Source organism: Ostreococcus lucimarinus, chromosome 2 (assembly GCF_000092065.1).
Source record: "Ostreococcus lucimarinus CCE9901 chromosome 2, complete sequence".
NCBI lineage: Eukaryota > Viridiplantae > Chlorophyta > Mamiellophyceae > Mamiellales > Bathycoccaceae > Ostreococcus > Ostreococcus sp. 'lucimarinus'.
The window spans coordinates 157,431-184,959 of NC_009356.1; the positions used below are offsets into that span (position 1 = coordinate 157,431).

Here is a 27,529-nt window from a genome sequence, read left to right on the forward strand (position 1 = left end):
TGCTTTCGATACCCAGTATGCGTGGTTTAAGTCGTACTCTGTGTAGTTTCATGCTATGTGCGCGTCGACCGAATGCGAGATTCCACGCGCGCACTGTTTGCGCTGTCCGCGTCGCGCGCGACGCCACGTCGCGGCGCGATGGACGCGCGCGCGCCGCGCGCGAGCCCGCGCGGGTTCGCGTCGCGCGGCGCGGCGTCGACGTCGACGTCGACGCGCGACGACGTCGACGCGCGGCGCGGCGGCGCGCGCGCGACGACGCGCGATGCGGTGGGCGATGACGGATTCGGGCTTCGTCGCGCGCGCGGGAAGCGCGCGCGCGGGACGCGCGCGGCGCTCGCGGCGTGCGCGGCGTGCGGGATTTTGATCGCGAGGGCGCGCGCGCGACGGGCGAGGCGCGCGCGGGCGGTCGAGCGCGCGAGGCGGGCGGGACGGGCGTTCGCGGAGGCGGCGGCGCGCGTCGACGCGGGCGACGCGGAGGCGTTCGCGAGCGTCGCGCGGAGATTCGCGCGAGCGCTGCGCGAGGGGGAGGGTGATGCGGGCGCGCGCGAGTCGGAGGCGGCGTTCGAGCGCGCGGCGAGCGCGCGATGGGCCGCGCTGGCGAGAGACGTCGACGCCGCGGCGACGTCGACGGGAGACGAGACGAGAGACGCGGACGACGCGATCGTCGCTCGAGATCGAGTCGCGAGGCGTCGGCGTTCGCTTCATTTAGCGGCGGAGGAGCCCGAGGTTTCGTCGTCGTCGGCCGCGGTGACCACGTCGATGTGCGACGAGGACAGGGCGCTGCTTCGCGAGGAGTTGGAGCTTAGGAAGGCAGAGGTCGGGCTCAAACTCGTGGCGATGATTCAAAAGCAGACCAGCAACGCGTTGAAAGCGGAAGGGAACAAGCTCGCGGCGGACGGCGCGGCGGAAACAAAGGCGGAGCGAGAGGAAAGGCGCGCGGCGCGGGCGACGGCGACGTTTCACGGCGCCACGTGCGACGCGCTCGCCGTGGGACTCGTCACGACGTGCGCGATGATGCTCTCGCTCGGCAGACGCGAGGTGGTGTATCGTTTCGGCCAGCTCACGACGATTTGCGGTGGTTCGATGACGTCGTCATCATCGTTCGTCGGCGTCGTCGTCGCGCCCTTCGAGACGTACGCCTACGTCAAGTGCGTCGCGAACGAGGGCGCGCGCGCCGCGATCGGTTTCTTCGCCATCGCGGCGGTCGCGCTCTTGCTCACCAAGCTCGAAGTATCGCGTCGCTTCGCCGCCGCACCGATGTTCGTGTTGGCCCTCGTTCTCGGCGTCGGCGTCGGCGCCGTCGGCGTCGCCGCCGTGCGCGCGCTCGGCGGCGACCCCACCCTCTGGCTTCTCGCCTGGCGCCTTTACCTCACCTCCATCGCCTGCGTCACCGTTTCCGCCCCCGCGTTCGCGCGTTCCATCGTCGATCGCGCCCCTCGCGTGTGGGCCTACTACGCCGTCTTCGGCGTCCTCCTCCCCGCGCTCGTCGCCGCGAGCGCCTTCGCCGCCGCCGACGCCGAGTCCCTCCGCGCCGTCCTCGCGCGCGCCCTCTTCGGCGCCTCGTCCCCGCGCGCCTCTTCGCCCGTGTATTTCGTGTGATGTCCACGCGATCGCTCGCCGCCGCGTTATTTCTCAGCATTATCATCGCGCGATGATGTTCGTATTCACCTTAGAGAATTCATCACATTTTTAGAGAATTCAAAACGCGCGCGACAGGTGTCGTCTCTCGCGCGTCGATTCGCGCCTCGCCGCACATCCCACCGCGCGCGGACGCGCGAGCGCACGAGCGCGAAGCCATGCTCGCGCGCGATGCGCCGCGCGACGCGTCCGCGCGCGCGCTCGCCAACGCGCGACGCAAACTCTCGTCGAACATTCGTGACGTTCGTAAACGCGCGCTTCGAGCGCTCGTTCTCGCCAACGTCGCCGGCGCGTGCGCGCCCGCGGCGACGGCGCGCGATCCAGAGGTGTTGAGAGCGGTCCTGGAGCTGTACGATCGCGTCGATGACGCGCACGACGAACGCGGGGCGGCGGCGCGCGCGGAGGCGCTGGACGCGAGCGCGGCGACGAGCTGCGCGGAGTGGTCGCCGGCGACGTTTCTGTCGTGGTTGTGCGCGAAGGAGCCCATGGCGAGAGTGTGGTTGAGAGAGATCGGGGCGGTGGAGTACATGGAGGCGGTGGTGCGGGAGAGCGGGAGGGATCAAAAGGCGCTCGCGCGGTTGCGCGCGGCGGTTGAAATTCCGAGCTCGAGCGCGGGCGAACTCGGGGAGGAGGATCAGGACGATTTCGGGAGGTACGACGCAGTACAAGATGCACGGGTTCGGCGCGCGCGAGAGAGCACTCATGGGGATGCTTCGACGTCGACGTCGACGTCGACGAAGGTGGGCTCGGCGGCGCGCGTTTCGTTCGCGGTGGACGCTCGCAACGTCGCGAGCGCCGAGGGCGACGCGGGATTTTCGTTACCGTACGTCAACGTGAACGAGACTGATGCACAGTATTTGTACGTGTTGACAACACACCTGGACACGTGCACGCATCACGCGCTGGCGCTCGGTGGTCTTCGAGAACTAGGACGCGCGTTGTCGGATTTGCCCGTCGAGGCGGTGGTGCAACATGCGTCGCGCGCGCTCGAACGCGTCTGCGAACTTCTCTCGGCGTCTGAGCCACGACTGTGCACTCTGGAGACTCGACGAGAGGCGTTGAGCGTCGTTAGGCAGTGCGCGCAGGCGCTGCACAGAGAGTTGATTGACGTTTCTCGAGAGTGCTTGCTGACGGTGGATGGGACGCCCGTCAGAGCGACGGGAAAAGTGGCGCGCCCGCAGTCGCCGAACTCACCGATCGCCGAAAACTTTCCACCGAGCGAGCGAGGGCACGGATATGGCGCGTCTCGAGGAGCACCGACGCGCGTACTTCCGATCGCGCACGCGTTTATGCTACACGTGATTCCCGCAGTGTGCGATCCTGCTCTTCGAGCGAGCGCTATCCGAGCGGTGCGCCTTCTGTTGCCGCTCGTTCAAATCGACCCTACGAACAAGGATGCTCAGCCACACGGCGATGCGTTGATGCGTCTCGGGCAGTATCTCGATTTGTGGGAGTCGTCGTTGGCGACGATTGAGTTTGAATCGGGCGCCGCAAGCGAGTATCTCACGTGCGTTCAAGTAAGCGCGGAAGTAGCTGCAGTGGCGAGCGGTGCACCGATCCGAGGTGCTGGTGCGGCGCACAAGAGACTGTCCTCACGCTGGTACGATGTCTGCGTCGACGAAGTCATCGCCGCGGCGAATCCGTTGGCTCGGCAATACTGTGCGCAAGCGCTCGTGCACATATGCCCAACGCTTTCTCTTGATATTTCACTCGTGCGAGACGCAGACCAGTGTCTGCGCATCGCGATGTCGGCGGCGGTTTCTGGTTTAGACGCTAAATCATTCGCACGTATCGTCAGCAAGGCGACACCGGCTTTGAGTATCATGGGCGCGACTGATAATGTGACGCCGTTTTGCTCAAGCATGACCGCGAAGCTCGTCGCACTCGCCTCTACGAGCGAATCAGCAGACGATCTCGATGAGGTTGTCAGCGCGATGCTTGCATTACTGTCACATGGCATCGATGACGTTCGGACGTCTGCTTACGCCACACTCGCTACAGCAAGCTCGCCGCACACCGCGGCGAGAGCCATTCTCGAGCACTCTACGATCATCGGAGAACTCATCGTCGGCGGTTTGAACCATTCGTCCACCGTTCGGAATGCGGCTTTGTGCTTGGAATCATTATGCAATTCGACCTTGAATCGGCGCGCAGTCGCGACCCAGGTTTCGCTCTACTCCGCCTGGATTGAAGCTCTCATCGACGATGCAGACGCTGGACATGCGGCGAGAGAAGCGCAAAAGATGATTCAAGAAGCGAACGTAGGCGGACGATTAAGCAAACTTGCGCCTCTATTGCGCGGGTTGTTTCACGAAAGCGAGAAAGTTCGTGTGCGGAGTGCGACCGATTTAGCGTACGGTATAGCGCACGGACTCAGCTCGGCAGCGCAAGTTCTCCTGGCGTCTCACGACGATCCTTTCGATTCTGTCTTACTCACGGATGACGAGTACGTGCGTCAAGAAGACGCGGACTCGCGCGTTGTGGCGTTCAAAGAGAGTCTGCGGTTGAGAACGTTTGACGATGTGCGCGCTTGTTTGAGACGTTTCATCTTCGATGACGCGAAACACCGTGACCAGCTCCTTGCCGAGCTAGAAATCATGATGAGAGACGAGAGACTCGCGACTGTTCTCGCCGACCCGAGTTTGCTCGAGTCATTGATAAAGTTAACGCTCGATCAGGGTTCGCATGTGAACGTCGTGGCCGGCGCGCTGCGAATTCTTGCTGCTGCGATCGGGGCATCGACTCTGGTTCGCGATATTTTGAGCCGCGAAGATGGGCGAGGTGGAAGAGTCACGCAATTGCTCGGACTCGTGTTCCATCCTCAGCGTCGGATTCGGGAGGCGATGGCGTCGCTTCTCGCGTACTTTCTGTTTTCCCCTGTCTGTGAGACCGTCACGGCGCGCGTGGGTGCGGTAAAAACGCCCGATTTGAGCCTTCCAAAGCTTTTCCTGGAGACCTACAGGTTTCCTCAGTTCGTTCCCGAGCTCGAGAGCCCGCCGGCGGTTGGCGATACCGATCCATTGATGACGGATGTTGTCGACCGAAATCGAGTTTTGTACATGTTTAAGCGTCGTCAAACACTCATGTACACGTACGACGCGGTCGACGACGATGAATCTGCGCTCCTCGCGTTTGCGCTGGATGAAGAGGCAGAAACAGAAAGTGGCGAGCTGCGCGTGATGCGCGACGCCGCTCGAATTTCTTGCGCGCCGGTCGTCATTGGAAATCTAGTCAGTGCCCTTGGTGAAGCTCAATCGTACGAAGAAGCGATGAGAATCGTCGACGCTTTGATGACAAACGTCCAATCCACTCGTTTAAACGCCATGGCTTTTTTAGCATCTCTAGGACGATGGGACGAAACGAGTGAGCGATTCATTCGGCGCCCGCCGCGGTCGACTACTGACATTTCATTATGGGTTGGGATGGCTGAAGTTCTTACATCGTGCTTAGAGTCATTCATGCGCGTGGAAGATAGTATTCTCCCTCCTTTGGCGATGAAAAAAATGATCGAAGTCGTCCATGACGTCATAGTTCCGCTCGCGAGTGCAGGCGCGGCGCTGAGCGTCAGCTGCGACGGTGATATGTTACGCGACCCACCAGTGCTTAGACATCCTATCGCGGCTGGTAAAGCACTCGGTGACGATGGTGGCGCTTTTTGCGCGGCGCGCGCAGACGCTGTACGTGCGGCGATGAGCTTGCTTGCGAACGTGTACGAAGCAGCGAGGAGATTTAGAATTTATGCGGTACCCGACGTTGACGCGGAAGCCGTGGTGGCAGAACTTCTCGATATCGATTGCGTCGGCGTGGTGACAAACACGTTAGTCGGAGAGCCAAGTTGCGACTACACGGCTAGGTGTGTCGCCATCGATGCCGTGAATGCGGCGCTGCGTCTCGGAGGGGTTCCATCCGAAGACATCTTCAACCTGGTTCAGTCGATGTTAACGAGGGTGTATCCGTCATACTCGTCCTCGGATCATCGCGGCTCTGTACTCATGAACAAGGCGACGCGTGTTTTACTGCTCATTATGGACAGTTCTAGATCTGATAAATGGGCCGACGGTTTCTATGAAATCGACGACTTGGTTTGGTTGAGTGACATGCTTGTCGATGCGTCTTCTCGCGCACGTGAGAGGGCATGGCAAATCGTAGCGGCATCCGTAGGACCAAGCTCTCCAATCGCGGACGTTATCGCCGCCAAATTCCCTGACATCTTCGAGCGTGCAACGGCATGTGCACTTGACAAAGAAGAGGCGGCGGTGACGCGCGCCGCAGCGTTCCGATGCGTCGCCGCGCTCATCGCGGGAAGCTTTGCGCAGGAAGTTTCACTGGAAATTCCAGACGACGGCTTCTATTCGGGGGAGAAGTCCTCCGTGCCGTTCCCATCGATCCCGATGCTCGCCGCAAAGGACGTGTGGCGAGACTTTGCCAGAGTACTTATGGATGATGTGAGTGGTGACGATGAACGTGTTGCTGTTTTGCATCGCGGCGCCTCTTCAGCGCTGCTCGCCGCCGCGCGCGTCGACGCGCTCGGCATCGCTGAAGCGTTTGACTTTAATCCCAGTCATGAGACGGATGGCACGATGTGGCACGGTACTTTCGCAGTCTTGCGAAGGACCAAGTTTGTCGGCTACGGTTCCACCGATGCGGCCGCGGCTGCATCGAATGTAGCCGCTCTGTTAGGCGTCATGGTCGTCGCCGGTGTGACGAGCTTTGACGTCAAACTCGCAGCGTCGGCGTTATACGATTGCCTGCGTAACGCTTCGCGCACCTTGCGCTCTGGCGGCGGTGGTGCAGCTGCCCGAGCGGCGTCCAGATGTGCCGAGGCGCTCGCAACTGTATTACAAGCCCACTCGCACGGCGATGAAGACGTGTTCCCGTCTCACGGCGTCGCGGCGATGTGCGCAGAAATTCTCGCCAACGCGGTCGGGCCGAGTGCGAGTCCAGAATGCATCAAAGCTTCCGTTGGCGCGTGTCTGCTTACATCCACAGTATTCCGATCGAAATCGACCTCCGAGCGCGCCATCGATGGCGCTTTTGAACACGTTGGAGCGTCGATATTACAATCACTACTTGTCCTGTGGCACTTCCGCTTGCTCGGTAACTCAACGCAACAACGCTCGGTCCCGACAATGTCTATCATTATCAGCGCCACGCGGAACGTGCTCGCGCACGACGTCAGCGCAAAAGCCGCGGCTTGTGAGTGGGGTCTAGTAAGCAGTTTAGTTCAGACGACCGTCGCGGCGGTGCGACGTTCAATGAGTCCGGATGGATCGTTCAAGAGCGTGCCCACCGCCATGGACGTCTACGTCGCTTCCTCGGCGATGAGGGCGAATCGTAGGGATGCCCTCGCTGCCGCCATGGAATTCGGACTCGATGCCGATGGGAAAGAACTACCATCAACCGTCGCCCTCGGATCCCTCACGTGCTTGCGACATATGATGTACTCTTTTCCGACGAGCACAAGCGACGACGCTTGGCTAGAGGAAATCGTCAACGAAATCCGCGAAAACGCCGTGGATTCGGGCATCGTGGACATGTTCCGGACGACTTGGCCGTACGCAACGCTCGATCAGACGGTGATGTACGAGTTACTGTCCCTCGTGGTGAACTTTGTCGCCAAATGTCCGAACTCGAAACGGGCAATCACCGCCGTCGGCGCCGGCGAGGATGGCGAACAACCCAAATCCTTCGCGCAACGTTTGATGGATCACGCTTTTGACTCCAAGCACGCCCCTGGGTCTTCGAGTCTATGCTTGACGTTGAAGGCGTTGTCGTCGCTTGCCACGGTCGAAGGGCCGGCGCGTTATTGGCTCATCCGCTCGTCTTTCGTAGACGACGTCGCGCTGACGCTCGCGCACGCGTTGACCAAGGTACGCGCATATGACAGCGACGCCAACGACGTCCCGCGCGCGCGCTGGATGACGACCGTGACCGCGTGCGTCCGTGCACTGTGCAACGTAGCGTCGTTCGGCGATGGTCAGCGTGCTGTTTTGCGCGCTAACGCTGGAGCACACGTTTTCGAGCTTTGTCTGGAAGTCGTCGCCGCCGCCGCGGACCCTAACGACGACGCCCGTCGTGAGACGTTTCTGCTCATGCACAACCTCGCCTTCCACCCAGACGCAAAGTCGCATTACGCCGCGAATGAAGTCGCCATCGATTGTCTAGTTCAAGGCGTGCGCGACGAAGATTTACAGTGCGCGTCTGCGTCCTGTGGCGCGCTCTTCGCGCTCACGCGAAACGGACAGCGCGTCTGCGCCCTGCTCCGCGAGCGCGGTCGCGATCGCGCTTTGCGCGCTGCTTCCAAGTCTCACGCCGCGAAAACGCCGAACGACCCGCGCTCCAAGCACTGGTCCCGATGTCTCCGAGGCATCTTGCTCGTGCTCAGCGCCAACGAAAAAGTCGACGCGTACGACGGCGCGCTTCGATAGGGTCGTCGACGACAAATTTCCCGTATCTATTATTAATTAACATCGCACCCCCTCCGCGCGCGAGCCCTCCCTTCGAAACTACGACTCCGAGCTCCCTCCCCCGAACACCTCCAAAAACGTCTTCCCCGTCGCCTCCCGACTCGTCCTCGCCGCGACCTCGCTCGCCGCGTCCGCCGGCCCTCGTCCCGTCGCCCGCACCGTCCTCCGCCCCATCGCCTCCCCCGGCATCGGTATCACGCTCCCGCTCGCCAGTCGCCCCCTCGACACCCGCACCTTCGTTCCGTCGTCCAAAAACATCCGCGTCACTCGCACCGGGTGTCCATTCGCCGGATCCGCGAGCGCCACGCTCGAGTACCGCAGCGCCGCCTCCCTCGCGACGATCTGCCCCGGCGTCTCCCCGTCCCCCCTCGCGTGCTTCTTCACCAGATTCACCCCCGTGACGTACACCAACGACCTCTCTCGGTCCACCTCGCGCACGACGCCCGTCTGCCCCCGATCGCGCCCGCGCGTGACGACGACGCGATCGCCGCGGTAGATGTTCCACGACGAATCCGCGATCGCGTTTCTCGCCAGTCGCTTGAGCTTGTGCGCCGCCTTGCGGAACGGTTGCGACATGGCGCGTTGGCGCCGCGCGTTCGCGGTCGCGACGGCGCGACGCGCGGCGTCGGCGACGATTCGCGCGCGCGATTGTGCGGCGCCGACGCGCGGCGTCGGGAATTCGCCAGAGCGCGACGCGTCGCGCGATGGCGCGCGCGCGCGCGCGGTGGACGACGCGCGCGGCGCTCGCGCTGGCGCTGCTCGCGCTGTCGGCGCCGCGACGCGCGTCGAGCGCGGACGCGAGGGGGGAATCGACGAGACGCGTCGGAGATTCGCGCGCGCGCGGAAGACCGCTCGTCGTCGTGTCGCTGGACGGCGTCGTGCGCGCGCTGGACGCGGACACGGGCGATAACGTGTGGGCGTTCGACTCGGGAGGCGCGCTCGCGGGGGCGTCGTGGACGAGCGCGGGCGAGGACGCGCGGGCGCTGACGCCGCGGAGCGCGGCGAGCGGGACGCGAACGCGAAACGTGTTCCCGGGCGTCGACGGCGCGCTGTACGCGCATCACGTCGATCAGGACGCGAAACACGTCGTGCGGAGGTTGCCGGTGACGACGCGGGAGCTGGTGGAGGCGAGCCCGAGCGCGACGCGAGACGGGGCGCTGGTGGTGGGACGACGGTCGTCGACGATTTACGCGCTGCGCGCGAGCACGGGGGCGCTGGTGCGGAGCGTGGACGTCGATGGGACGATCACGAGCGTGATGGGAGGCGACGCGATGAACGGGGCGGACGAGGAGTTGATTTACGTCGGGCGCACGGAGTACGTGGTGCGGAGCGTGGACGCGGAGACGGGCGAGGAGCGATGGAACGTGACGCACGGCGAGTTGCGAAGTCTGAGTCGAGACTCGGACACGGGCGCGCTGCGCATAGGAACGGATCGCGCGAGCGATGCGGGATCGCTCGTGATCGGGCCAGGAAACGTGGTTCGAAGCGTGGACGAGGAAACGGGGGAGATTAAGTGGTCAAAGCGAATGGCGTCGTTGCCTTTGGGCGTGAGCGACGCGAGCGGGCGCGTCATCGTGGAGAACGCGGCGCAGATTCCAGCCGAAAGCGACGATAAAATTATTGTCGGCACGCACGAGAGAGGATTGTTCGCGCTTCCGTACACCGCCAGTGCGGGCGAAGGTTTACGAGACGGATCCGACAGCTCGAACGCCCTCGTCGCCGCGAGCGAAAGCGAAGACTTCGTTCGCGTCGATATAGGGAGCGACGAGGACGATTGGTCGTGCATTCCTGAAGATTTGGTCAAGGCGACGCTCGATAAGACTTCGTCGAGGTTACCGGGTTCGAGAACGTCGCGACGAGCGCTCAACGTGCTGCTCGTCGGCGGCTTGTCCATCGTCTTCGTGTACTTGACGCAATTGAAGAGGCGAAATATAGAGGTCCACGACGTGAACGCACCGTCGAGCGTGGTGACAGGAGTAGAGGATGCAGAACAAGAGCATCAACGCACCGCTGCGGCGAAAAAACGAGCGAAAAAGCGGGCGAAACAAGCCGAAGCGCGAGCCGCTGAGGCGGAGCTCGCGGCGAAGATTCAGGAAGTCATGGAAGAAAAGACGCGCGAGGAAACGCGAGTCGGGCGCTTGCGCATTAAACCATCCGTGCTGGGATACGGCTCGTGCGGTACGATCGTGTTCGAAGGCGAGCTGGATGGACGGCGCGTCGCGGTGAAGCGCTTGCTGGCGCAGTTTCACGAACTTGCGCGCAAGGAGCTTCAGGCTCTCATCGCCTCAGACGAGCACCCGAATATTTTGAGATGCTTTGCGCTCGAGGAAGACTCGAACTTCGTGTATATGGCGCTTGAGCTCTGCGCGTCGTCACTCGCTCGCGTCGTCGATCCTGTCGGGGCGGCGAACGAGAGCGAATCGTCCGCGGCGGAGACGAACGCGAAAGCGTTAAACATCAAATGCATCGACGAGGCGACAAAGTATCCGACGGCAGAGTGCTTAAGAATTCTACACGACGTCGTCGCGGGTTTGGCCGCACTCCACGGGCAAGGCATCATTCATCGCGATTTGAAACCACAAAACGTCTTGATAACGTCGTCTGGACGAGGGAAAATCGCCGACATGGGACTCGCCAAGCGCGTGAACGTGTCCGAGGGAACGTCTTTTTACACGCACACGAACGGAAATTTGAACGTCAACGACGCGGCGGGCACGTCGGGTTGGCAAGCCCCCGAGCGATTGACGCAGGGGCGTCAATCGCGCTCTGTCGACGTCTTCAGTCTCGGTTGCTTGATGTACTACTGTCTCACGGGTGGTGCTCACCCGTTCGGTGAGAGGCTCCAGCGCGACGCCAATGTCGTCGCAAACAGCTACGACGTGTCCAAGCTGAAGTATTTCCCCGAAGCCGAGGCTTTGGTGAAGGCGTGCATCGACGCCGATCCATCCAAACGACCGTCGGCGACGGAAATCTTGGCGCACCCGATGTGGTGGGACGCCGAGAAGAAGCTTCAGTTCCTTATCGATGCCTCGGACCGAGTCGAACTAGAAGATCGCATGAGCGATCGATCGTTGCTGCGCGCGTTCGAGACGCGCGCGAAGTCCTCGATCGCGTGCGATGACTGGACCAAAAAGCTCGACGCCGCGTTGCTCGAAAATCTTGGGCGATACCGCGAGTACGACGGAACTTCTCTGCGCGACTTGCTTCGAGTCATACGCAACAAGGCGAATCACTACCGTGAGCTTCCTCCCAAGCTCCAACGCACGCTTGGGTCGTATCCAGACGGCTTGTGGCGATACGTTTCCATCCGATTCCCCGCCCTGCTCCTCGGCGTGCGCGATTTCTTCGCCCCCTCGGCGGCGCGAGAACCCACCCTCGCGAAGTATTTCCTCAGCATCGATGCCGCGTCGAAAGCTTCATTCGCTCCACCGCTGGCGCGCGCCGAGTCCATCCCCGACAAGCCCTTAATAGCCCCCCAAGTCTTCCCGAGCCGTCCCGGCCGCGAGCCGTGCGAATTCTACATGAAAACTGGCCGCTGCAAGTTCGGCGCCACGTGCAAGTTCGATCATCCTCAAGGCGTGCACTGGGACGTTCACAACGAACGATGACACGACGACCGATCCATTTATTTCCACGCGCTCAGCTCGCCGTGCGCGCGCTGTGTAACTTCAGACCACTTCTCAAACCAAATCAAACCAAACCAAACCACACCAAACCGCCAGGGCGCGCCGAGGATCGGGCCGAGCCGAACCCATCGCGCCGCACACCACGACGCTCGCGAACGCACGTCTCGCGGAAACTCGCCGATCGCGACGCACGAACGCGCTCGATCGTACGAACGCTCGACGCACCGCGCACGTCCTCGCGAGGCGCCGCGAACCGCGACGATCGCGAGTCGTTATTTCAAACCGAGATCGACAGATACCGAAAGCTTGATCGCCACGAATGATGTCGCAAACAGCCGTGCGCGCCGCGCACACGAGCGGTGTTCGCGCGAGAAACGTGCGTAAGACGTCTGGGTGCGCGGCCGCGACGCGAGGGACGGTGAAGCGCGCGGAAAGTGGACGCAGAGGGGCGACGGCGCGACGAGCGAGCGGCGCGAGCGAGACGCCGACTGGGGACGGCGATGCGCAAGTCGTCGTCGTGACCTCCGGGAAGGGTGGCGTCGGGAAAACGACGTCGAGTGCGAATCTTGGGATGAGCATGGCGCGTTTGGGGTATCGCGTGGCGCTCATCGATGCGGATATCGGATTGCGTAATCTCGACTTGTTGCTCGGGTTGGAAAATCGAGTGATGTACACGGCGATGGAGGTGCTGGAGGGTGAGTGCCGGATGGAACAGGCATTGATTCGCGACAAACGGTGGCGCACGTTGGCGTTGTTGCCGATTTCGAAGAACCGAGCGAGGTATAACGTGACGAAGAACAACATGCAGACGCTCATCAAGGTGTTGAAGGAGATGGAGTTTCAATACATCATCATCGATTGCCCGGCTGGGATCGATGTGGGTTTCATCAACGCCATCGCGTGTGCGGACAGCGCTGTTATTGTGACGACGCCGGAAATCACGGCCATTCGTGATGCCGATCGCGTGGCTGGGTTGTTGGAGGCTAACGGCGTGTACGACGTCAAGCTCTTGGTAAATCGCGTGCGAGCGGATATGATCAAAAAGAACGACATGATGAGCGTGAAGGACGTGCAGGAGATGCTCGGCGTGCCGCTTCTTGGCGCGATTCCGGAAGACACGGAAGTCATCGTGAGCACGAACAGAGGGGAGCCGCTTGTGTTGAAGAAGAAGCTCACCTTGGCGGGCATCGCGTACGAAAACGCCGCGAGACGCATCTCTGGCAAGAGTGATTTCCTCATCGATCTCGACAAGCCGAAGAAGGGCTTATTCCAACGCGTGGGCGAGTTCTTCGCGGGCGACGAATAATTAGTATACTATCATTTCATCGCACGTTTTAACGTACAAGCCTACCATTTGCTACCTTTGATTATAAATCGCTCTCGCACTCAGCGCCCGACGTCAAACTTACACACGCAGTCGTAAAGCTCACCGTCTAAAAGCTCCGCGACTTCCAAGTGCTTCACCATACCGAGCTTCAAGGCGTCTATTTTTACGAACTTGGCCCATAAATTCGTCTCGATGCCGCGTCCCATGCCCTCGAGCACGAGCAAATCGCAAGTCTCAGCTTCGGCGCACGCCTCGGCGGACAAGTACCTCAGGTCGATCACCGGCATGTCGCTCCCCGACGACACGACACGCATGCGCTTTCCCACGATCGCATCGCGCAGTACGCTATCGCCCATCTCGAGCAAAGCTGGAATTATTTGTTCACGCATCTCGAGAGCGGTGACGTCGTTGATCGAAGGCGTCTCGTTCGCCGCGACGACGACTTCGGTGCCTCGTCGAAGCAGTTCGCGAATGAACGGAATCATCCCCAAGCACACGTCTGCACCAGCGTTGTCGACGAACACGATCGCCTTCGCGTGCGTCTTCGTCGCGAATCGCGCTCGCAGCGCGTCGAAATCGTCGACGCACCACGGTCGCGGCTTCAATCCGTTCACCGTCGACGCAAAGTCCACGCCGTCGGTGTCGTATAAATCCGCGCTCGACGCCGCGCCCAAATCAAATATATTTCCCGCGAACACTCCTCGCACGAGCGCCAAAAGCCGTTCGCCGTCGTCCTCGATCCCGTCCGTCGCCGCCAGCGCGCCCGCCAGCGCTCGCAGCGCCGTCGCGTTCTCCGCCGCCTTCACGCCGCGAAAGCAATCCGCGAATCCGCATCGCCGTAAAATCCCATCGCGCGCGCGGCACATCTCCAAGCAATTCACCCCCTCCCACGGCGCCCACCACGCGCCGCCGCTCGCCTCGCCTCGACACGCCTCGCGCGCGTCCTCGTCCCCCGCCTCGCACCGCGCGCACGCCGCCTCGAACGCCCGCGCGAACGCCCGCGCGCGCGCCGTCGCGCCGTCGCCCGACGCCTCGTCCAGCGCCGCTCGGCGCTCGAACGACGCCGCGGACGCGCGAAAGACGCCGACCCACGCGCGGCGCTGCGCGTCCGTCGTCCACGGCGCGAACGTCACGGGCGCGTACGTCGCGTCGAGCCACGGGAACGCGACGGGCGCGCCGGAAGACTCGCGCGCGGGCATCGCCGCGCGCGCCCGCGCGCGTCGGCGAGCGCGGGCGCGCGCGCGCGGGCGCCGCGCGCCGGTCGCGACCGTGGCGACCGACCGCGTGTCCCGCGTGGGGTAAACAGTACCACGTGATGTATGGTGACCGAATGTCCGAACATGTACACGTTCACACTGTCTGCGCATACAAAATAAATAAACCGACCCCCCCGATCCGCGCGTACGCGACGCCGATCGCGCGCCATGAAATCGAACGCGACCCGATCCGTGGACGCCCGTCGTCGCCCGCGCGCGCGTCCGCACACAAGCACGCACGCGCACGATGTTCGCGATGTCCACGATGCAAACCGCCGCGGCGCGCGCCGTTTTCGTCTCCAAGTGCGTCGCGATCTCGCGCGAGCGCGCGCGTCGGAAAACGCGACGCGACGCGAAGACCGCGCGCGATGGATCGTTCGCGTCGCGATCGCGGCGCGATGCGACGACGTTCGACGCGATGCCGCGCGCGCGGCGACGCGACGACGGCGAGCGGTGACTGACGAACGCGCGCGATCATTTCGCTTCTTCGAACCCGCAGGCCGACGGCGACGAAGCGCCGCACGACGATCGTCCGCGCGGAGGGCGACGCCGCGGTGCGTCTCGAGATACGCGAGCGTATCGTGGATGCGACGCGTCGCGGTGATTCGACGTCTCGCGAGGCCGATCGCGACGCGCGCGACGAAGACGCGCGACTGACGATGAAGAAAAATGTTTGGGACGACGCAGGAACCCGCGAAGGCGGCGCCGCCGGCGATCGGACCGCCGAGAGGCTCGAAGGTGCGCGCGGGGAGACTTATCGCGACGACGCGCGCGCGGTATCGCGGACGACGGCGACCGATCGGGACGGGAGAGGCGCGTTGGCGAGCGAAGGACTGTGACTGACGATGTGTGCGCGCGGTGTGCGGTTTGCGAATGGACGTAGGTTAAGATTTTGCGCCCGGAATCGTACTGGTTCAACGACTACGGCAAGGTCATCTCCGTCGATCAATCCGGCGTGCGGTACCCGGTTGTCGTTCGTTTCGAAAAGGTCAACTACGCGGGTGTTTCCACGAACAACTACGCGCTCGATGAGATCGAGTACTAAGTGGGCACCTCGTGGGTGAAACCGAGAACGGCTGGCGCGAGCGATCGTCGCGGCGAGCGCGCCTCGCAAGGCGCGCTCGGCGGCGCGACTTCGTTCGCGGGCGCGCCGTTCGAGGCGCAATAGACAAATAGCACACGCAACAATTCGAGAGATCGAGGTTTATAATGACGCATCTCACGATATAACGACGCATCGATCGATCACGCGCCGTCTGCTCGCTCGCGCGCGATCCGCGTCGTCTCCGCGCCGCGCCGAACACCCGTCCCTCTCGCGCGCGCGACTTCCGCACTCGCGCGCGCGACGCGCGATGTCGCGCGCGTCGGCGAGCGAACGCGCGAGTCTTCTCGCGTCGTCGTCGACGTCGATCGACGTCGAGCGCGGGCGCGACGCACCGTCATCGTCGTCGGCGCGCGTGGGTGTTAACACCCACGATGACGCTCGAGCGCCGTCACCGTCGACGCGGACGCGTTCGCGGGCGTGCGCGGTCGCCGCAGCGTGCGTGATCGCGTGCGCGATCGCCGCGGCGTGCGCGGGCGACGCACGGGCGAGATCGCGCGCGCGGCTCGGGCTCGAGATCGGGCGCGAGTCCGACGCGAACGCGACGATGGAGGCGGGCCGAGAGACGGCGGCGATGGGAGCGTCGAAGCGCGACAACGTGGACGATAGGGCGATGCGGGATGAATTTTTAGAGTCGCAGGCGGCGAGCGTGACGAAGGCGCACGAGGCGAAGGCGAAGGCGTTCTCGACGGAGCTGGCGAAGGAGTGGCGACGGTTCGAGGAGCGCTCGCGGCGAACCGAGGATTCGGACGGCGACGTCATATGGATGGTGCGAACGGCAGAGTACGCCAATGTAGCGATGGATAAGAGAGGGTGGTGGCGACCGCGGACGTTGACGCAGCGAGATAAAGGGGATTGGATGATGAGTTCGGTGGGGGCGCGCACGGACCCAGCGGCGACGGCAGCCTTGAGCTTGCAAGAGCGCTTGGCGCACTCGCAAGCGCATCGTGAGGCGATGATTTTTAACTCGTGTCCGAGTTTAGTGTACTTGGGTGCGGAATACGCGAGTCATACGTGGCCTTCGACCGTGCGCCAGCTCGGTTTCGCGCACGGTTTGCGCGGGACGACGACCGGGACGATGGATACGCTCAAGAGCGTTCGCATGAACCCTAAGGGTCCTAACTTTGTTTTGGGTGCGAGCGACGGCCTGAGTTACGAAGGTTTATCCGCGATGCTCGGCACGATGAGCGCTCGCGACAACGGACGTTTAGACGAATCCAAATCGCTCTTTCTCATCGCAGGCGTGCGCGACCCGCTCAAGCGAGCCATCGAGGCTTACATGCAATACGGCGTTGCTCGTCGAGGCTGGGAGCCGACGGTGGAGAGCTTTGAAAATTTCGTGTTCGGGCGCTACGGGCGGCTGGCGCACGTGGGGAACATACAGTTTAAGATGCTCGCTCCGGAGGAGTTGGTGAAAAAGGCGCTCGAGCGTGAAGCTCTTCAAGCAAAAGCACCTCCGATCAAGGATGCGGAGATCATGCGTGTATTGAACACGTATGATCTCGTCGTGACGCCAGAGCACGACCTTTTGGCCCGTCTGCTTGTGAAGCAGATGCTGTACCGCGTCGTTTCCGTAAGACAAATTTTAACGCCACCAGATGTCGGATACGCGAGGCTCGATCGCTTCGGGTTTAAGAGGTACGACGTCGAGGATAAGGAAAACGTTTTACCGAAACCTTTGTTGGAGTATGTCAACAGTCGGGCGTTCAAAGTGAGGTTCAACAGGCTTAACTTGCTGGATCAAAAGCTGTACGACGCCGCAAACGCGCGGCTGCTAAGAATGTGGAAGGAGCATCACGTGGTCGAAAGTTACTTGGCGTGGCGAGAATCTGTGCACGATTACGTCATGCCGAAATTGATGAACACTCAGAGCCTAAAGGCGGCGAGAGAGTTATCGCAAAGCAGCCCTCGAGTGGCAAAAGTGTGCCCGTCAGGGCACGAGGATGACTGCTCTACCGTATTCGAAGAGCACGCTGACGAGTTCCTCGCCGAAGAGAAGCGCCGACACGCCAGCGAGCAGTGCATGTTTGAGAACTACGGTTGTTTCAGTCGTCAATTGGTAAATCTCGGGCTTTTGCACTACAAAAGGACTCGAACCGCCGAACTGGCGAGTTTTTTCAAACAGCAAGAGACGCCAGAGTCGTATGGTACCGCCAAGGCGGCCTCGTGCGCCGGGGTGGCAATGGTTTCGGAGATTCGATTTTGCGCCGATAACGCGACTTTAGGCGACGGTGTCGTCGGTAAAGCCATGACGGGCCTAGCGGATTCGATTTATCTTCTCTGTGCCCGACACGCATGCGAAAACTTGTGCGTGCCGAAGAGTTGGGAAACCAAGGTTCGCGTTGTCGACGGCGCCAAGATTGACCGATGCTTCGGTATACAAGCAACCGAGAACCATTTCCGCCGCGCCACGCTCTCGCATGGAGCGATCGTCGCACACGCCAGGCAGGAAAAGTTTCGGAACGTCGCGGTCGTGGAGGTAGACGTCAACTTTGTCGACCCGGATCCATCCAACTATCCCGACTACGACGCCGCGAAGTCGGTTCAGTCAATCGCAAAACACATCGATGGTAACACGGCCGCAGATTCTGACGATCCATTCACCATCATTCGTCTCGGCTATCGCGCGTGGGAGTTTGAGCGCGGCGTCGTGGCGTGCCCTCACGGCTGCGGTTGTCGCCGCGGCGCCGACGGCGCCGACGACTCCTACTGCGTCGTCACCCGAGCGCAGTGCGACCTCCGCGGCTCCCACGCCTACATTCTCTCCGGAGACTCCTTCAACCTCTTCCTCGAGCCCGTGCTGAGCAAAAAGCGCACGCAAACCAAGGTGATCGACTTCAACGTCTTTCAACGATTTCCCCAGCAGCTCGTGCTCGAGCCCATGCTCGCCGCGCAAGCCGGTTACTCCAACGACGCCGACGTTATCGGCGTCGACCAGCAATTCCACGACGCTCGTCGCTTCGCGCAATCGTGCGTCGTTCGTTAGCACACCATCATAGCTTAGCCCTTCAACAGCGACGTCACGACGTCCTCGCGCGCCGAATTCCTTCGCGTCGCGCTCGGCGGTTGAAACGCGCGCCCGACGCCAACCCTCGGTCAAGCTGTAGGATCGCTTTTCGGCGACGTCAAACGCGCGCGCGCCGCGAGGAAGCGCGCGTCTCGCGCCCATCGACGCGAAACCCTCCATTGTCGCCATCACCGCGCGCGCGCGTTCTCGCGGCGCGTCGTCGACGCGCGCGCGCCGTCCGAGTCGCCGAAAAGCGATCGCCGCCGCCGGTGCAGACGCGCGCGGTCGCGCCTAAAACGCGCGTCGAACGCCATGCCGACGTTCCGGGACGACATGGCGGGGTCATCGCACGACACCGCGGCGATTGATTTCACGAAGACGCCGTTCGCGCCGGCGTCGACGCCGAGAAAGATTAGCGCGGTGCGGTTTTCGCTGATGAGCTCGAGCGAAATCGGACGCGCGGGGGTGTTTCACGTGTTCGAACGGAATTTGTATCAGATGCCGCAGCGAACGCCGATGCCGAACGGGATATTAGATCCGAGAATGGGGACGACGGATAAGCGCGGTGGGGAGTGCGCGACGTGTCGAGGGAACATGGTGGATTGCGCGGGGCACTTTGGGTACATCAAGCTGGAGCTGCCGGTGTTTCACATCGGATACTTTAAAAACATCATCAGCGTGTTGCAGTGCGTGTGCAAGAATTGCTCGCGGATTTTACTGAACGAGGATGATCAAGATATGTTTTTGAAGCGCTATCGGAATCCAAGACTTGAGATTACGCAGAGGCGTCTGCTGTACAAAAAGTTGACGGAAAAGTGCAAACGATGCCGAACGTGTCCGCATTGCGGAGATTACAACGGCGTGACCAAGCGTGCGGGGCAGACTTTGAAGATCGTTCACGAAAAGTATAGTAAAAACCCAGCGTTGTTGGAGGAGTTTATGAAGGAGTTTGAAACAGCTTTGAAGTACAACGAGCAGCTTCGAGCGTCACTGCCAAAGGTGCAAGACGATTTGAATCCCATTCGTGTGTTGGGCATATTACAGCGCGTCACTTCGGCCGATTGCGAATTACTAGACATCGCAGATCGACCGGAACACTTGCTCTTGACGCACCTGCCCGTTCCGCCGTGTTGCATCAGGCCTTCGGTGGAGATGGACGGCGTGTCAGGGTCAAACGAAGACGATATCACGATGAAGCTCATACAAATCATCGAAGTCAACAATGTTTTGCGGCAAGGCTTAGAGAAAGGGCTCGCTGTTAACAATATGATGGAGAATTGGGATTTTTTACAGATTCAATGCGCCATGTACATCAACAGCGAGCTTCCCGGTTTATCTCTGCAGTACCAGGGCCCTGGTAAGCCGCTGCGCGGCTTTGTGCAAAGACTCAAGGGTAAGCAAGGGCGCTTCCGCGGTAACCTCAGCGGTAAGCGCGTAGACTTCAGTGCGCGCACTGTGATCTCACCAGATCCGAATCTTCGGATCGACGAGGTTGGTGTACCAATACATATAGCGAAGACAATGACATACCCAGAAGTCGTCAACAAACACAACATGGTGATGCTGAGAGAGCGCGTGCGCAATGGTATGGCGAAGCATCCTGGAGCGAACTTTGTCAAGTTTGCGTCTGGTGGTATGCAGTACTTGAAGTACGGCGATCGTCGCAAGATTGCCAGCGAGTTGAAATTCGGAGACATTGTTGAGCGACATTTGCACGACGGCGACATTCTGTTGTTCAATCGTCAGCCGAGTTTACACAAGATGTCAATCATGGCGCACAAGGCACGTATCATGGAGTGCCGAACTCTACGTTTTAACGAGTGCGTGTGTACGCCGTACAACGCCGATTTCGACGGTGACGAGATGAATATTCATTGCCCTCAAACGGAAGAAGCGCGCGCCGAAGCGATGCAACTTATGGGAGTGCAACACAACCTGTGCACACCGAAAAACGGCGAGATTCTCATCGCAGCGACGCAGGACTTCCTAACTGCAGCGTTTCTTCTCACCATTAAGGATGCGTTTTTTGATCGCTCTCAGTTTGGCTCGCTCGTCGCGTACATGGGTGATGCGCTCCTTTCCGTGGATCTTCCGACGCCAGCAATCTTGAAACCCATTGAGCTGTGGACTGGAAAGCAAGTGTTCAGCGTTCTCATTCGACCGAAAGCGTCCGATCACATATATGTTAATCTTGAAGTCGCTGAAAAGCTGTACAACAAGAAGGACAAAACAATGTGTCCCGACGACGGGTACGTGTGCATTCAGAATAGTGAAATAATCTCAGGGCAACTCGGCAAGGCGACACTCGGTAGTGGAAATAAAAGTGGACTATTCTACGTGCTCAACATAGAATACGGCGCCGAAGCCGCCGCAAATGCGATGAATAGACTCGCCAAGCTGAGCGCTCGATGGCTGGGTACGCGCGGGTTTAGCATTGGCATCGACGACGTCTCACCGGCCGCGGAGTTGTCAGCCGAAAAGGGCCGACGTATCGAGGACGGCTACAGAACTTGCGACGAACGAATCGCTTCGTATGAGAAAGGTACTTTACCTCTTCAAGCGGGCTGCAACGCGGAGGAAACGTTGGAGGCTGAAGTTCTCGGGGTCTTGTCTGCGGTGCGCGAAGCCGCGGGGAACGCGTGTTTAAAGGCGCTGCCGCGTCGCAACGCACCACTTATCATGGCTCTTTGCGGCAGTAAGGGTAGCACGATCAACATTTCTCAGATGATCGCGTGTGTTGGTCAACAAGCTGTGGGAGGCTCGCGACCTCCTGACGGTTTCGCCGAGCGATCGCTCCCGCATTTCAGGCGCGGAGAAAAGACACCCGCCGCAAAGGGCTTTGTCGCCAACTCTTTCTTTTCTGGCATGCGACCGACGGAATTCTTCTTCCATACCATGGCTGGTCGTGAAGGTCTCGTCGATACTGCCGTAAAGACTGCAGAGACTGGATACATGTCTCGTCGTCTCATGAAGGCGCTAGAGGACCTATCGCTTCAGTACGACGGCACTGTGCGCAACTCGATGGGTGGCATTGTGCAGCTGCGCTACGGCGACGACGGCATGGAACCGACTATGATGGAGAGTGAAGACGCCCAACCGATCGAGTTTAAGCGGTGTTTGATGAATGTGCGAGGTCTGAACTCGGCACGAGGCGAACCGCCAGCGACTCGCTCGGCGTTAGATGCGGCGCTGGACCAGTTCAAGCGAAACAACAGAATTATCAATGTCGACGAAGAAGGCGAAAGCGCCGAGACGCGCGAACTCGTGTACAGCGCTGGTATCTCGCAATTATTCTACGAAAACATGAGAACATTCATCATCAACGAAGTGGAGTCGCCTTCGGATGGCGTATACATGTCGGATCGACAGATGAAGGCATTTTTGGACGCGTGCGCGCGAAAATACACTGAAAAACGAATTGAGCCCGGCACCGCAGTTGGCGCCATTGGCGCACAATCCATCGGCGAGCCAGGCACACAAATGACGCTGAAGACGTTCCATTTCGCCGGTGTGGCGTCGATGAACATCACCCTCGGCGTTCCTCGAATTAAGGAAATCATCAACGCGTCCAAGAATATCAGTACGCCAATCATCACGGCGTCGCTCATGAGCGACAGGGACGTCAAGGCGGCGCGCGTGGTGAAGGGTAGAGTGGAGAAGACGACGTTGGGCGAAATCTGTTCCGAAATCAATATTGTCGTTCGTCCGCACGATCTTTACCTCGAGCTTATGTTAGATATGGAGGCGATCAATCAACTTCAGTTGGACGTCACCATTCACTCCGTGCGCCTGGCTGTGCTCGGGGCGCCAAAGCTCAAGCTCAAGCCTCAACACGTGCTCATCGCCGGCGAGAATATCTTGCATGTCTTACCCTCGGAAGAAGCACTGATAGAAAAACGCGCGTTGTTCACTCTGCAGCACATGCGACTGGCCATTCCCGCCGTCATCGTGCAAGGCATCCCATCCGTCGGTCGAGCCGTCATCAACGACAAGGGCGACGGAACGTACAACCTCATCGTGGAAGGCGTGAACTTGCAGTCCGTCATGGGTATCGAGGGCATCAAGGGAACAGAGACACGAACAAACCATGTCATGGAGTGTGAACGCACGCTAGGCATCGAAGCGGCGCGCGCGTGCATCATTGAAGAGATTGACAGCACGATGGGCGCTCACGGCATGTCAATCGACAACCGACACTCGATGTTGCTCGCCGACGTCATGACGTACAAGGGCGAGGTTCTCGGGATCACGCGTTTCGGCATGGCAAAGATGAAAGACTCTGTACTCATGTTGGCTTCGTTCGAGAAAACTACGGATCATCTGTTCGACGCAGCGCTGCACGGGCGCACGGATTACATCGACGGCGTCTCCGAGTGCATCATCATGGGCATTCCAATGCCCATCGGCACGGGGATGTTCCGCTTGCAGCACCGCGCGATGAAACTCGAAGTTGACATCAACTTGGTAGAAGAAGACGGAAGAGAAACGTTGATGACGACTGTCACCCCCGAACAACGCGAAGAATTGCCGAAAAGACCGCCCTTGCTCTTGCAAGGCGGATACTGCAAACCATGCAGACCTATCGAAGCTTAATACGTTGCGGTCCGCTCGAAATTTTAGAAATTTTAGTAGAATAGACGGATTTTTACAATTCAATTCGAGGGCGTTAGCCAAATGTCGCGATCGTGCGAGCGATGATCTTCGCTGCATCCTTCATATCGCTCAAGCTACAGTATTCATCATCCGCGTGGTACGTACTCATCAAACCGAAACCGATGAGTTGGATGTCGAAACCGTTCTGTTGCATTTCCGCGACGAGAGGAAGCGAACCGGTCAAACTGTACGGCTCAGCTTGACCTTTGACTTCTTGGATAACGTCGCAAAGTGTCTTGAGAGCCGGGCTCGATAAGTCGCACGCGATTCCTGTAAGTAAGTGCTCGCCCCATTCAAGTTCGAGCGAACCGCGAAGCGTGCCGCCTTTGCCGTCCGGAATGACAAATTTGCTGTAGTCTCCCTTGGTCGGAAGCGATTCAACATCGGCGTTAATCGCCGCTACTTCGGCTTCGATGCATGCCTTGACATTATCCACTGGGTAGAAAGGCGTCAAACGAATGTCACCTGAAATCGTGGCTTCCGGCGGGATCTGATTCAAACCGCCCGGGGCGCACGAGATTTGCGTCGGCTTCATCGTGCTCGAGGTGATGAATTTGTAGTCCCGTTCTTGCTCACACGCGGGAAACGTCGCGTAAAACTTTTCTTGCACGCGTTCAATGGCAGCCATACCGAGTTCGATCGCGTTGATACCCTTGTGTGGTAATCCAGAATGAAACCGATGTCCTTTCGCCTTGAGCGCCCACGTAATCGCCCCCGCCGTGCCTATGCACGGTTGACTATCCGCGCAGTCCACCCAAATCACCGGCCCCGGTTTACAGTGATCCAATTTTCCATCCGCGACGAGTCCATCGACGCCGATCCCCGGTCCATTCGCCTCCTCGCTCGCGATGAACACGCACGTCAACGACGTATCCAACTCTGGCTTCAGCTCCCCGAGCTGCGCGAAAATCGTCGTCATCAACGCCACGTGTCCCAAGCAATCCGTCGTCCCTCTGCCGTACAATTTATCCCCATCCATCGTCAATTTAAACGGATCCACGCTCCACGCTTCGGGATTCGCCGGCACGACGTCCATGTGACTCCCCGCGAACGTCAATTGTTTCTCCTTCGCCGCGTTCGCGCCGCGTCCCGGGTACCGAATCACCACGTTGCCCCGTCCTTCGGCGTACGTCACGTGTTCGACCTCGAGCACGCCCCCGTTTTCGACGCGGTACGGCTTCAGGGTCTCGAGGACGTGTTTTACCGCCAGATCTTCGCGCGGGACGTGCGCCGTGCCGACGCCGGTGTTTTGAAGGTGTCGCGACTCGCCGATGAGTCGGGACAAGAGGTTGAGAAAGACGTCTTCGTCGAGTTCTAGCGCGCGCAAGGCGTCCGCGGCGGCGGTGGACATGGCGCGCGGTCGGGGACGCGCGCGGTGCGAGCGCGTGAAGCGACGGTGGCGCGCGAGGACGGAGTGCGGCGCGATGGAACGAGCCGCGGCGGGCATAGTTGTGAAGTCGCGGCGTCGAGCCGCGGCGAGCGCGAGAGTTACAAACTCGGGGAAAAGTCGCTAATCGACGGCGTAAATGGATTCTTTTCGCGCAACTGCACGCTTGTCGTGTTCCTTGACGGCGCGTTCGTATCGAGTGCCCATGGAGAAGAGTTTGGTGCGGAGTTCGCCGAGCGACCGGCGGTTCGATTTCGACACCTTGCGCGAGAGGAAACGGGTGAAGAGCTGGAGACCGCCCTCTGGGTCGTTTTCCTCGGCATCGACGACGCGACCGCCGTTCAGAGTGACGTCAACGAGATCCATGCACACGATGACGGACCAGACCTCTTTCGCCGGGGTGTCTTGTCGGACGACGACGTCGGACAAATGTTCCATCGCGGCTCGTCGACGAGCAATAACTGACTGCGCGTCGTCGCGAGCAAGCTTCGGGATGATCTTCATCAGCTCCGCGGGTGTGATCCTTTTTGGCTTCTTACCTACGCTGGCGGTGGATTTGGCAAATGGTAGGAGGTGTCGAATCGAGACGGCGGACGCCGCCGCGAGCGCGTCTCGCAAATCTCTGTCGCGGCTCGTGAGGTTCGGCAACCATTGCACGACGCGCGCGTACACACCGACGTTCGCATACTCGTCCTCCTCCGTTGCGTTTGAGTCTATGTTGGAACTGATCTCGAGCAGGTAACGGATCGCCTTGGATTTGAACGTGTCCCACGATTTTTGCGGAACGCTCGCGAGGAGCGCCGCCGCGGCGTCTTGGAGAACCCATCCCAAAGCCTGCGCGCGATAGTCGATCGCGATGGACACAAACATTTGCAGCATCCTAGCGCATCCATCGACATTATCGAACGCTTCGACGTTCCGCGCGAAGGCGTTGTCGCAAACTGCAGTCACCATCTCCGCCACGACGAAGAGTTCTGGGCGCAAACAAAGCGCGTCGTCCTCGTTCGCAGGGGTCGCCGGTGCGGATAGTGATGAACGCTGCGAGTTCACGTAGTCTCGCGCACCGAAAGTGCGCAATGTATCGCACACGGTGCTCGCGCAAAGTATCCAAGCCGGAGGCGGACACTGCGATCTCCCATCCGCGGGCGCGCCGAGTCTGTAGTCGTACCTCTGCTCTCGAGCGTCGTACAGCGAACCCCACTTACAATCGAAACCGAGCGCGGCCAAAAACGAGTCACGCGCCGCCAATCGAACGTCGTGACGCGAGCACGTCGTAGCTACGTCCCATAACCACTCCATGGTGTGCTCGTCGCACGCGCGCTTCGCCGACGCCCAACGCATCGGCAGCCACCGCTCGAGCAAGAGCACGCGCCACAAGTCTTCTTCGCGCGCGCTCGACACGCTCTCAAGTCCGCGTTTCACGACTGCGCGCAACGCTTTCGACGCGCACTGCCCGAGAACCTTCGCGTCACTTTCCGAAGAAGTCGTCGCGGCCGAGCTTCGCGACGACGCGAACGCGTTCGCTCCCAACGTCTCCGCGTCGTACCTCAACTCGAACGCCTCCCCGTGCGCGTCCAAGAACTCCTCGTGACTATCCAACGCTTTCAACGCCGCCGCCTCTTCCATCTCCGCCTCTCGCTTCATCGCCGCCGCCTCCTCGAGCCGTCTCGCCTCCAAATTCTCGTCGTCCAACCGCCGCCGTTCCCGCGTCTCCGCGTCCCGCTTCACGCCCGCCTCCAATTCCGCCTTCTCCGCGAGGAGATATTCGAACGAGCCCGCGCTCGTCTTCCGTCCTCCGCTCGTCGTCGCCAGCCCGCGCGCGCGCATCGCGTTCTTCAACCAGTCTTCGCTGTCGCTCCCGTCGCCCTCCGTCGCGGGCTTCGCGCGCTTCGCGTCCGCCGACGCCGCCTCGCGCCCTCGTCCCGCGCGCTTCCGCGCGCTCGGCGTCGCGCGCGCGCCGCCTCGTCGTCCCGTTCCCGTCGACGTCGCCGCGTTCGCATCCGTCTTCGCCCGCGCGCCGTCGCGCGCGCCGTCGCCCCCGCGCGCGAGCGGCGACAGCGACGCGTCGTCCTCGAGCGCGTCCGCGCGCGCGTCGTCGTCGTCGTCGTCGGAATCGCTCGGCATGCGCGACGATGTGTCGCGATGGGCCGACGGTTCGCGACGTCACTTCGCGCCCGTCATGCGCGCCGCCGCCGCGCTCGCGTCTCGCGCGTCGCGATTCGCGCGATCGAACGCCCGAGCGCCCGGCGCGCGCGCGCGAGGGCGCGCGCGATCGACGGTGGCGCGAGAGACGCGCGCGAACGGGAAAGCGGCTGAGCTCGCGCCGCTGGAACAGCGCGTCGACCTGCGCGTGGGGAGAGTGCTGAGCGCGAAGCGACACGAGGACGCGGAGAAATTGGTGCGTGGGGTCGATCGCGGCGCGCGCGCGGGCGCGGACGCGGAGGCGGGGATGGGAGGACGGCGGGACTGACGACGACGACGCTTTATCCGTTCGCGCGCCGCAGTACATCGAGGAGATCGATCTGGGCGAGCCCGAGGGGCCGAGGACGATTTTGAGCGGACTGGTGCCGTACATGTCGGCGGAGGACATCGAGGGGAAGAGCGTGATCGTGTTTGCGAATCTGAAGGTGCGAGGACGCGAACGACGCGCGGCGAGCGAAGCGCGACGCGAACGCGAGACAAAGTTTGACGTTGATCGAACGCGCGATGACTGACGAGACGCGAATGCGAACGCGACGCAGGCGCGTAAGCTGGCGGGCATTCCCTCGCACGGGATGATTCTCGCGGCGTCGGACGCTTCGCACGAAAATGTTGAGTTGCTCGTCGCGCCGGAGGGCGCCGTCGTCGGCGAACGCGTTCGATTCGGCGAATCCGACGAGCCGCAAGCCGAGCCGCAAACTCCGAACCAGATTCAAAAGAAGAAGACGTGGGAGGAACTCCAACCGCTTTTGGTGACGAATCAAGATTGCGTGGCGACGTACGAAGGCGCGCCGATGATGACGTCCGCCGGTCCGGTGAAGTGCGCCACCATGAAGGGCGCCACCATCGGGTAATCTCGCGCGCGCC

General features: G+C 61.0%; 11 protein-coding genes across 11 annotated transcripts; 7 read left to right on the forward strand and 4 right to left on the reverse strand.

The window, feature by feature from the left end:
- Window positions 1-759: 759 nt before the first annotated feature.
- On the forward strand, window positions 760-8,096 carry OSTLU_24019 (predicted protein; the record flags this gene model as incomplete). The annotated part of the gene is made up of 2 exons (XM_001416051.1): window positions 760-1,148; window positions 1,694-8,096. The coding sequence occupies 2 exons, from the start codon at window positions 760-762 to the stop codon at window positions 8,064-8,066; spliced, it is 6,762 nt and encodes a 2,253-aa protein (XP_001416088.1). The 3' UTR covers window positions 8,067-8,096.
- Window positions 8,097-8,144: 48 nt separating this feature from the next.
- MRPL24 (Putative mitochondrial ribosomal protein L24) lies at window positions 8,145-8,681 on the reverse strand (the record flags this gene model as incomplete). The annotated part of the gene is made up of 1 exon (XM_001416290.1): window positions 8,145-8,681. The coding sequence occupies one exon, from the start codon at window positions 8,679-8,681 to the stop codon at window positions 8,145-8,147; it is 537 nt and encodes a 178-aa protein (XP_001416327.1).
- A 1,523-nt stretch (window positions 8,682-10,204) lies between these two features.
- OSTLU_48805 (predicted protein) lies at window positions 10,205-11,765 on the forward strand (the record flags this gene model as incomplete). The annotated part of the gene is made up of 2 exons (XM_001416052.1): window positions 10,205-10,476; window positions 10,612-11,765. 2 exons carry the CDS (start codon window positions 10,205-10,207, stop codon window positions 11,711-11,713), a joined length of 1,374 nt encoding a protein of 457 aa, XP_001416089.1. The 3' UTR covers window positions 11,714-11,765.
- A 537-nt stretch (window positions 11,766-12,302) lies between these two features.
- OSTLU_29906 (predicted protein) lies at window positions 12,303-13,037 on the forward strand (the record flags this gene model as incomplete). Its single annotated transcript, XM_001416053.1, has 1 exon — window positions 12,303-13,037. One exon carries the CDS (start codon window positions 12,303-12,305, stop codon window positions 13,035-13,037), a length of 735 nt encoding a protein of 244 aa, XP_001416090.1.
- An 80-nt stretch (window positions 13,038-13,117) lies between these two features.
- On the reverse strand, window positions 13,118-13,924 carry OSTLU_29907 (predicted protein; the record flags this gene model as incomplete). Its single annotated transcript, XM_001416291.1, has 1 exon — window positions 13,118-13,924. The coding sequence occupies one exon, from the start codon at window positions 13,922-13,924 to the stop codon at window positions 13,118-13,120; it is 807 nt and encodes a 268-aa protein (XP_001416328.1).
- A 637-nt stretch (window positions 13,925-14,561) lies between these two features.
- On the forward strand, window positions 14,562-15,359 carry PsaE (Photosystem I reaction center subunit IV, probable; the record flags this gene model as incomplete). The annotated part of the gene is made up of 4 exons (XM_001416054.1): window positions 14,562-14,617; window positions 14,814-14,868; window positions 15,002-15,052; window positions 15,198-15,359. 4 exons carry the CDS (start codon window positions 14,562-14,564, stop codon window positions 15,357-15,359), a joined length of 324 nt encoding a protein of 107 aa, XP_001416091.1.
- A 298-nt stretch (window positions 15,360-15,657) lies between these two features.
- On the forward strand, window positions 15,658-18,408 carry OSTLU_24021 (predicted protein). The gene has a single exon (XM_001416055.1). The coding sequence runs from the start codon at window positions 15,667-15,669 to the stop codon at window positions 18,400-18,402; it is 2,736 nt and encodes a 911-aa protein (XP_001416092.1). The 5' UTR covers window positions 15,658-15,666; the 3' UTR covers window positions 18,403-18,408.
- Window positions 18,409-18,552: 144 nt separating this feature from the next.
- OSTLU_24022 (predicted protein) lies at window positions 18,553-23,121 on the forward strand (the record flags this gene model as incomplete). Its single annotated transcript, XM_001416056.1, has 2 exons — window positions 18,553-22,887; window positions 23,086-23,121. The coding sequence occupies exons 1-2, from the start codon at window positions 18,736-18,738 to the stop codon at window positions 23,119-23,121; spliced, it is 4,188 nt and encodes a 1,395-aa protein (XP_001416093.1). The 5' UTR covers window positions 18,553-18,735.
- Window positions 23,079-24,520, reverse strand: OSTLU_29911 (predicted protein). The gene has a single exon (XM_001416292.1). The coding sequence runs from the start codon at window positions 24,425-24,427 to the stop codon at window positions 23,090-23,092; it is 1,338 nt and encodes a 445-aa protein (XP_001416329.1). The 5' UTR covers window positions 24,428-24,520; the 3' UTR covers window positions 23,079-23,089.
- A 66-nt stretch (window positions 24,521-24,586) lies between these two features.
- OSTLU_14132 (predicted protein) lies at window positions 24,587-26,587 on the reverse strand (the record flags this gene model as incomplete). Its single annotated transcript, XM_001416293.1, has 1 exon — window positions 24,587-26,587. The coding sequence occupies one exon, from the start codon at window positions 26,585-26,587 to the stop codon at window positions 24,587-24,589; it is 2,001 nt and encodes a 666-aa protein (XP_001416330.1).
- Window positions 26,588-26,642: 55 nt separating this feature from the next.
- OSTLU_29913 (predicted protein) lies at window positions 26,643-27,516 on the forward strand (the record flags this gene model as incomplete). The annotated part of the gene is made up of 3 exons (XM_001416057.1): window positions 26,643-26,861; window positions 26,968-27,090; window positions 27,205-27,516. The coding sequence occupies 3 exons, from the start codon at window positions 26,643-26,645 to the stop codon at window positions 27,514-27,516; spliced, it is 654 nt and encodes a 217-aa protein (XP_001416094.1).
- Window positions 27,517-27,529: the final 13 nt, after the last annotated feature.

Excerpts from the sequence above, each read along its gene's own strand:
- OSTLU_24021 (XM_001416055.1), top strand. The coding sequence starts at position 15,667 with ATGTCGCGCGCGTCGGCGAGCGAACGCGCGAGTCTTCTCGCGTCGTCG.
- OSTLU_29911 (XM_001416292.1), bottom strand. The coding sequence starts at position 24,427 with ATGTCCACCGCCGCCGCGGACGCCTTGCGCGCGCTAGAACTCGACGAA.